Here is a 9,680-nt window from a genome sequence, read left to right as displayed (position 1 = left end):
ATAAGAATCTGATGGTTGGTGTGACTTATTGGCCTCAAACCAAGAACAAAGATTTGCCTTGACTGGCTCTTTGAAAGGGCCACCCCATCCAACACATAGGTTTGGTAAATGTTGGAGACGTAAAGCGGTACTATACACTGCTTTTTAACTTATACCTACAGGTAAGCCTATAATGAGGCTTACCTGTAGCTAAAATTAATATCTCCTAAACCTGCACGGTTTTGGAGATATTCGCCCTGCATGCAGCCGCTCACACCAGCGGTTCATGCGCTCTGAAGGTCCTTCAGACCTCCTTACCGGAAAGTGAACTCCCGCACGCATGCGTGGGAGTGACATCATCGCGTCTCCGGCCACTCACAGCGCCGGAACTGCCGAACCCGGAAGAGACTCCAAGGGAAGATGTCAGCTGCCTCAGCGGTGTCCGGGCGACTCTGTCTGGGCTTCGTTCTAAGGTAAGTATTTCATAATGAGCTAGTATGCGATGCATACTAGCTCATTATGCCTTTGTCCTGCAGGGTTTGTATTTATTTATTTTTGAGGATACAACTGCTTTAGAGCGGGAATTCACTCTCTCAATTAACAGTGACTATTTTTTATTACTTATGTTGTTTAGTGTTAGAGATAGGAAAGCATATCTTATTTACTCGCTTAAAACCTTTTTTTTTATTTTTTTATTTGATTTCTTCGGTTACTTTTTGGTTCCCCCCCCCCCACCCCTGCTGGCATGTGCTGTGATTTGACACAGCACGAGTTTGTCAGCAGGTTACAGCCAGTCATTTTGGCTGTATACCTGTTGATCGGCTGTGGCCAATCACAGTACAGATCTTTGTCTTGTAAACACAGGCTCTGGCTGGGTTTTTCCCTGTCATTCACAACTGACAGCAAGGAGAGAGACCCAGCCAGATCTGTGAGTAAAAATGGCACATATGCACTTGCAAACACTTGTTAGGCACACAGGTGCATACAGGTAATCCCTTGATTGTCCTCCATTATCACCCGTCACCCAGCCAGTGCCATTAGTACAGTATTCTCACTGATCGCTGCATTAGTGTCAGTAGCGACGTCTGTGTCAGTTAGCACCAGTTTGCCCACCACAATATCAGTCACACTGTAAGTTGCTGATCACAACCTTTACCCGTAAATTGTCTGTACAGATCAGTATCTTTATCGCAGTCCGATCTATACTCTATACCCAATACCACAGTGTCAACAGGATCACCACCCAAGTACTTATGACATAGTAAAATATATTTTGGCCTAAATGTTTGCAAAATTTTTATTTAAGGTTTCATAACCGCAGATTATATTGGGTTTTTCCAAATGTTTTTTTTTTATTTTTCGTTTATATAAGAAGAAACCCAGTGGTGTTCAAATACCACCAAAAGAAAGCTCTATTTGTGTTGAAAAAAAAATGATATAAATTTAATTTGAGTGCATGACTGCCAGTTGGAATAGAGCAGTGCTGAATAGCAAAAAATGGTCTGGTCACGAAGGGGGTAAAATCTTCCGGAGGTTAAGTGGTTATAGAGAATTTAACCAAGTGACTGGGAAAAACTAAAAAAAAAAATCCTAAAATAAGCTACAACAGGGCTAGGGAATTGCAGGTTCGGAGTCCTCCAGAGCATTTAAAAACCTTCTAGGCCCCACCTGAAATCTGACCTTTCATCAGGTAGAATTGGTTTAATGCTCCCTTGTAATAGAAACCATGTATCCTGGGAAAATTCTATAAGAGGGACGGCTTCTATTGTGACAAGATTTATCCCAAACTGTTATGACAACCCTAACCAGGAAAAATGAGAGGGGAATTAAGCTGCCATGGATGATTAGTGAGAATTCCTACTCCACTGTAAATGTCGCTGGAAGATAGATGCTCTGTTCTAACGCCGTGTGTGACTTTCTTTAACAAGTTTGTAGAATTCTTTCCTAGCATTAAAGTGTGAGCCCAGTTTAGTGCTACAAATTCTCAGCATCCCAGTACCACTTCTCTTGTCCTGTATGCTGGGTGTGATTCTCAGTGTCTCTTCTTATTCTCTATGTATGGGCTCAGCACAGTACCACTTCTATATAAATAATATCTCTATGAGCAAATTTGAGTTAAAAGTGCGGACATGGTACAAGAGGTGGTCATAGGCTGTGTGGTCATGGTACAGGAGATGTCAGAGGCTGTGGGCATGGCGCAGGAGATGCAGTGGCTGCGGGCATGGCGCAGGGGCTGCAGGCATGGTACAAGAGATGCAGGGCTGCAGGCATAGTGCAGGAGATGCAGTGCTGTGGGCATGGTACAGGAGAATCTCATGTACCATGCCCGCAGCACTGCATCTCCTGAGGAGTCTCACCTTTTTGGTGATGCGCCTTACGTTTAAAAATTGGGCCAACACGTCACTGCGCATGCGCCATCTGCCCGGGAATAGTTTAACAAGTACGAGATTTCCCGAGCGATGGCGTCGCATGCGCAGTACGCATGTCAGGCAGGCCACGGACATTTTTTTTTTTTTTTTTTTTACAGGTCCTTAGCAGCCCCAGGGCAGGGGGGACTTTCCGGCCTACCGGGAAATTTTCCGGTATCCCTGTAGGCCAGTCCAGCCCTGGGTGTGATTCTCTTGTCCTGTATGCTGGGTGTGATTCTTAGTATATCTTCTTATTCTGTATGTATGGGCTCAGCACAGTACCGCTTCTCTTGTCCTGTATGCTGGGTGTGATTCTCAGTATCTCTTCTTATTCTGTATGTATGGGCTCAGCAGAGTACCACTTCTCTTGTCCTGTATACTGGGTGTAATTCTCATTATCCGTTCTGTTATTTTTGTATATGTATGGACTAAGCACAGTACTACTTCCTGTACCTGATACCTGTCTTGTATGCTCGGTGTAATACTCTGATTCTTTTCTTTTCTGTGTGTATGGACTGTGCACAGTACCCCTTCCTGTACCTGATAAAAGTCCTGTAGCCCTGGGCCCCTTCCCCTGCCTTCCCCTCCCAGTGCACAGTGTGATCTTTCCTTCCAGTAGCAGATCCGTCTTCCCGTCTCCTCTGCCCACAATCGGTCTTGTTGCTCCATATATGGCTTTATTTATCCTGTGAAGCACAATCTAGTCTCAGGTTTACAAAATTGTATTATAAACCTCGTCCTATTCACAGCACATATCTGTGGGAGCCATCCTTTTCAGCATAACCACTAGCATAGTAATGGATCATGAAACCATCTCTTTTTTTGTCTAAAGGGCCACTCCACTCACAGCATCCCTTCAACATCCTCTGGCTTTTCTGGGACTCCGCTGTGATCACAATGATCTGGGTTATCTCTCTGGATTCTGCCATTTATGTAATCTCATTAGCGGGGTCACAGAAAGCATGAAAGTGGTTGTAAAGGGTGAATTTTTTTACCTTCAGTGTGCAGCTCCCCCAGCAGCCCCTTCTAATACTTACCCAAGCTTGATCCAGCGATGTGCATGAGAGCAGTAGCTCTCCCAGCTCCCACTTCTGTCAATCCTAGCCAGTGAGGGGGGAACAGGGGCAGGACTGAGCCACGCTCTATGGGACACACAGGCAGCTTGGGAGCAAGCACACGAGTACCCCCAGAGCATATATAATACAGTGGATATACAAAATCTACACAGCCCTGTTAAAATGTTAGGTTTCTGTGTTGTAAAAGAATGAGATGAAAATAAATTCAGAAACTTTTTTCACCTTTTTTAATGTGATCTATAAACTGTACAACTCAATTGAAAAACAAACTGAAATATTTTATGGGGGGGGGGGGGTAAAAAAACCCAAAAACTAAAATAATGTGGTTGCAAAAGTGTGCGCACCCTCTTATAACTGGGTATGTAGCTGTGTTTAGAATTATTCATTTACATCAAATTCATGTTAAATATGAGTCAGTACACTCCTGTCATCCTTTAAAGTGCCTCTGATTAACCCCAAATAAAGTTCAGCTGTTCTAGTAGGTCTTTCCTGACATTTTCTTAGTCGCATCCTACAGCAAAAGCCATGGTCCGCAGAGAGCTTCCAAAGCATCAGAGGGATCTCATTGGTAAAAGGTAACAATCAGGAGAAGGGTACAAAAGAATTTCCAAGGCATTAGATATACCATGGAACACAGTGAAGACCAGTGGGGAAAATATGGCACAACAGTGACATTACCAAGAGCTGGACGTCCCTCCAAAATTGATGAAAAGACGAGAAGAAAACTGGTCAGGGCAGCTGCCAGGAGACCTACAGCAACATTAAAGGAGCTGCAGGAATATCTGGCAAGTACTGGCCTGGCTGTGTGGTACATGTGACAATCTCCTGTATTCTTCATATATCTGGGCTATTGGGTAGAGTGGCAAGACAGAAGCCTTTTCTTACCAAGAAAAACATCCAAGCCCTGCTAAATTTTTCAAAAACTCCTCTGAAGTCTCTGAAGCATGTGGGAAAATGTGTTATGGTCTGATGAAACCAAGGTTAAACTTTTTTGCCATTATTCTAAAAGCTATGTATGGCGCAAAAACAACAACACTGCACATCACCAAAAGAACACCATACCCACATTGAAGCATGGTGGTGGCAGCATCATGCTTTGGGGCTGTTTTTCTTAAGCTGGAACAGGGGCCTTAGTCAAGGTAGAGGGGGATTATGGACAGTTCCAAATACCAGTCAATATTGGCACAAAACCTTCAGGCTTCTGCTAGAAAGCTGAAAGTAAAGAGGAACTTCATCTTTCAGCATGACAGCGACCCAAAGTATACATCCAAATCAACAAAGGAATGGCTTCACCAGAAGAAGATTCAAGTTTTGGAATGGCCCAGCCAGAGCCCAGACCTGAATCTGATTGAAAATCTGTGAGGTGATCTGAAGAGGGCTGTGCACAGGAGATGACCTTGCAATCTGACAGACTTGGAGTGTTTTTGCAAAGAAGAGTGGGCAAATATTACAAAGTCAAGATGTGCCATGCTGATAGACTCATACCCAAAAAGAGTTCTGTAATACAATCAAAAGGTGCTTCAACAAAGTATTAGTTTAAAAGGTGTGCACGCTTATGCAACCATATTTTGTTTTTTTTTTATTTTTACTTCCCTCTACCTAAAAGATTTCACTTTGTTGTTCACCTTGAACAGTTTACTGGTTCACATTAAATGTGGAAAAAGTTCTGAAATTATTTGTCTGTCTCATTTTTTTTACATCCGACACCTGACATTTTTACAGGGGTGTGTAGACTTTTTATATCCACGGTGTATGTATATATCGATATATCAGTCTGTTGTGGTGCAGTTTTAACGCGTGTTAACTTGCCATGCGTAGCTGTTGAAGAAACTTTGCAGGTAAAAGCAGAGAAAAATGCAGTATTGTGAATGTTTACTTGCAGTGTTTGCTTTTTCCATAAATGTATTTTTTATTTGCTTTCAATGGGCCTTTGTACTTGCTAGAAAATGTGCTTACTCCAGGAAGAGTCATTTCCTTAGCACAGCCCCCTCCCTGCTCGCATGTCATAGCCCTTTCCTCTTCTGGGAGTGTCTGAATACTCTCTGTGCTGGCCCAGCTCCTCCATCTTTCCCCTCACCACCCTACATAACCTTTTGTGTAGCTGCCAGGGATGGAGTGAAATGGAAATACTATACTATGCGCTCAGTATTTTACTGTAAGTAGGTGTGGTTAAGCCTCAAGGCTGATGGCACACGGGTGACTGTGCCACTATTGACAAATTGACAGCTGCAAAATACCTTTCATTTGCCTGTATAAATTCCCTCCTTTGCCCACACTGGCGAATCTTGATTTCTAGCGGTGGGAGCGAAATCCGCGAACAAAAGAGCTGTTCCATAGGGACAGGCAGGCCGCTTCTTAGTGATCCTGACATTGGCCATTTGTCGTCGGCGTTCAGATCAACCGTGTGACATCAACCTATGGCTTGCAGCTGCAGAAAACTCAAAGTAACATGAACTGATCCTGATGAATATAAACATTATTACATTGTTACAACTCATAATGAAGGCCAACTTTTTGCGATTAATATATCCTGTTCATTTAGTGTTACACCTTCAGTCTTGTCTTAAGAATGATTAATCATAGCTGATTTTTATTTCCGTTTTCAGGGCCTGGGCACGGGACGTTTAAAGAATGATGACCGATGCAAGTGAGATGTTGGCCGCAGCTTTGGAGCAGATGGATGGAATTATAGCTGGTGAGTCCTGTAATGAGCAAAAAATGTGGCATTTGACATCTGCCTATGAGGGTATAAAATTGTCCCTTCTGTGTTTTTATTGTTTTGCAAACAACATGCTGTACAATCTCCAGCACATTCACTGACGGCTATATGTGAGGGTCTACCGAACCATCTCCTGCTGCTTATATCCAGTTGGGCAGACCCCCATATTTATATAGTTCTCCATTAACCACTTAAGCCCCGGAAGATTTTACCCCCTTCCTGACCAGGGGGTATTTTGCGATTCGGCACTGCGTGACTTTAACGGACAATTGCGCGGTCGTGCAAAGCTGTACCTAAACGAATTTGACGTCTTTTTTTTCCCCCACAAATAGAGCTTTCTTTTGGTGGTATTTGATCACCTGTGCGATTTTTTTTTTTTTTTTTTTTTTTTTTTTTTTTGGATCATGCGCTATTAAAAAAAAAAAACGAAAATTTTGCAAATATAACAATGTTTTTCAAATTTTTTTATATGAAATTCCCCCCCAAAAAATGTAAAAATCTAAATTTTTTTTTTACATTTTTGGCCAATTTCTTTTCTGCTACCTATGTTTGGTAACAAAAATCACAATAAGCGTATTTGTATTGGTTTGCGCAAAAGTTATTGCGTTTACTAAGGGAAAGATTTTTGTAATTTTTGATAAAAAAAAAAAAAGAGTAATGGCGGCGAGCTGCGATTTTTTTTTTTTTTTTTTTTTTTTTGCGGGACTGCGACATTGCGGCGGACAGGAGATCGGACCCTTGACTGACATTTTTGACACTTTTGGGGGTACCGGTGACATTACTACAGTAATCAGTGCTATACATATGCACTGTTACTGTAAAAATGACACTGGGAGGAAGGGGTTAACTTTATTGGAGAGGGAGGGGTTAAGTGTGTCCCTAGGGGCGTGTTTCTAACTGTCATTGGATGTGGCTGTGTGTGTAACAGCACAGATCAAAAGTCCTACATAACAGGGCCGAGTGATCTGTGTTTTTACACAGGGAAGAATGACAGACGGCTGTGTTTACATTAGCCGCCTGCCTTTCTCCCTCTCCACCCGACGATCGCGAGTGACCGGCGGACATCAGGTCCACTGGTCACACGCGCGGACTTCCCAGTGAACGAGCGGGGGCAGGAGCACGCCTCCGGCGGCGCGCGCTCGCCCCCAATTGGCTCCCAGGCTAGTGACGTACCGGTACGTCACTTTGCCTGGGAGGGGCTGACCGCCGCCGTATATAGTCGGGCGGCAGACGGCAAGTGGTTAAATCTAAAGTTCACCATACACTCCAGTTTTTCAGAAACTACAATTCCCATCATGTCTGTGAAAGAGTTTTTCAATGCCTCATGGGATGTGTAGTTCTGCAACAGCTGGAGGGTCGAAGTTGGAGGATCCCTGCAATACACGTTACAATCTGCTTCACATTTACCAAAGTTCTAGTTAACCACACACGTTAGTCTGGTTGTACCATCTCTTCTAGATCTATCAACAAGTATGCAGTGCAAGGACTGGACTGATTGGATAGAGCATGATTTAAAAGTGTAGGTAGGTTATTTATTTGACAGGTTTTGGTAAATCTAAAGAAGATTGTACAGTCATATTGTAAGGTGAACATTTATGGTGAACTTATGTAATGAGGATCTACCTAGACTTGGGGTTCGTGGAACCCTAGGGTTCCGCAAATGGTCCCCGGGGGTTCCACCATTGGATATGGCAAAGCACGTTTTGAAGAGGAAGCAGTATGTACAGTAGCAAGGTAATGACGGGGCAGTCAGGAATAGGCCAGGAGGTAAACGTAGCAGAGAGAGCGGGCAAAGCAGTCTGAAAAACACATCGAGGAATCAGCTGCCTTCATAACACACGAATGCTCGACCTTAAATTGTGGCGGCTGTGGTGCTGGTCAGTGTTCCAGTGAAGTGGTTAGGGAGTTTGCGAATACTATTATATTATAGAAATGCAGGGCTCTATAACCGTTGTATGTCTAATGAACAGCCCTACCTATCACTCTCAACACAAGGTAGAACAGGGTAGACCATAATAACGGCAGTGTGAGGATTTCTCTATGGTGGTTGAATGGGCAGCATATTTTTTTTATTCTATTGTGATGATATTTTGTGGGGTTTGTGATTACTTTATAATAAAAGGGAGAAGTCTGCACCCTTTATATGTCCTTTATACGCTTATCAGTCCGAACACAGGTCTTAAGAAGGTAGATCAGGGTTTCTCAACTAGGGTTCCACGAGAGGTCCCCAGGAATTCTGCTGCGATCTACCCATCAATTGCAGGCAGCTGATGGTTGGATCTCATCCCCACTGCTGACACATGCAGAGCTACGCAGGGAAGCGGCTGTGATAGTGCTGGTTGTGGTGTGCTGTTCCCTGCTGGCTCCTCTTCCCTCCTGTCCATCTCAGGTGCTTGTATGTGCCATCACATGGAATGGACAGGAGGAGAGGAGGCAGTGCTGGGACAAGGTTATCTGGCGCCCAGGGCAAGGATGCCTAACTGCACCTTCCTTCCCTTTTTGAGTTAGGGTACCCCCATCCCTGCAATAGACCATTGCACCCAGGGCAGCTGCCCATTCTGCCTACCCTTTGTCCTGGCCCTAAGAGGAGTGGTTAGCGGGGATCAGCGCACCACAACCAGCACTATCACAGCCACTTCCTGCATGAAACCAGTGCTGAAATGCACCCTGCTAATTATTTCAATTACATCATAGACCACAGAGTTTCCCTGAAGGAGCCATTTGATTCCGAAACGCGTCGGATACATATACAAACTCTGCATGTATAGTTTGTAACAACCATATTTACAATGTAATTTGTGTTTTGCTATTTTGTTATGTGAATAGTTTGTAAATTTTTATATACTACTTTTCATGGAATTTAAATTAAATAAAATTTAAAGATTTGAAAATATTATCATTTGAGCCATTTAATAGAGGAAATTTTAATCTTTGATACTACTACTACTACTAATTTTGATCAAGAATTGAGCATCTGTACAGAAAATAACAAGCATGTTTCACATTAAAGGAACAGTATAGCCAAAGCTATTGTGGCTGTACTTCTATAGATCACAGGAGTGCACTGGTCCAAATAATTTGGTGGAGGAGGATTATAGTGTGGCTTTGTCTTTCAGGGTTTGGGCTTGGCCCCTTAGTTCCAGTGAAGGGAACTATCTTAAATTATATATTTCATGCACCCATTTTTGTGGGAACAGTTTGGGGATGGCCCCTTCCTGTTCCAACAGGACTGCGCACCAGTGCACAAAGCAAGGTCCATAAAGACATGGCCTCGACCCGATAGAACACCTTTGGGATTAATTATAGTGGAGACTGTGAGCCAGGCCTTCTCATCCAACATCAGTGCCTGAACTCACAAATACACTTCTGGAAGAATTGTCAAATATTGCCATAGACGCACTCCTAAACTATGTGGACAGCCTTTCCGAAGAGTTGAAGCTGGTATAGCTGCAAAGGGTGGGCCAACTCAATATTGAACCCTATGGACTAGACCTGGGA

The 9,680-nt window shown here is 43.4% G+C and overlaps 1 protein-coding gene across 8 annotated transcripts in view; it reads left to right on the top strand.

Moving 5' to 3' along the window:
• The first annotated feature begins 6,062 nt into the window (after nt 1–6,062).
• PPFIBP1 (PPFIA binding protein 1) overlaps nt 6,063–9,680 on the top strand; it is a 138,095-nt gene continuing 134,477 nt past the window's right edge. For all 8 annotated transcript variants that reach the window (XM_082255339.1, XM_082255340.1, XM_082255338.1 and 5 more), the window contains exon 1: nt 6,063–6,158. In XM_082255339.1, coding sequence (XP_082111465.1) covers nt 6,095–6,158 — 64 coding nt within the window. In that variant the 5' untranslated portion in view covers nt 6,063–6,094. The remainder of the gene's footprint in view (nt 6,159–9,680) is intronic.

This window comes from Pelophylax lessonae (genome assembly GCF_965119305.1).
Source record: "Pelophylax lessonae genome assembly, chromosome: 4".
Taxonomy (NCBI): domain Eukaryota; kingdom Metazoa; phylum Chordata; class Amphibia; order Anura; family Ranidae; genus Pelophylax; species Pelophylax lessonae.
This window is presented reverse-complemented; position numbering and strand designations above follow the sequence as displayed.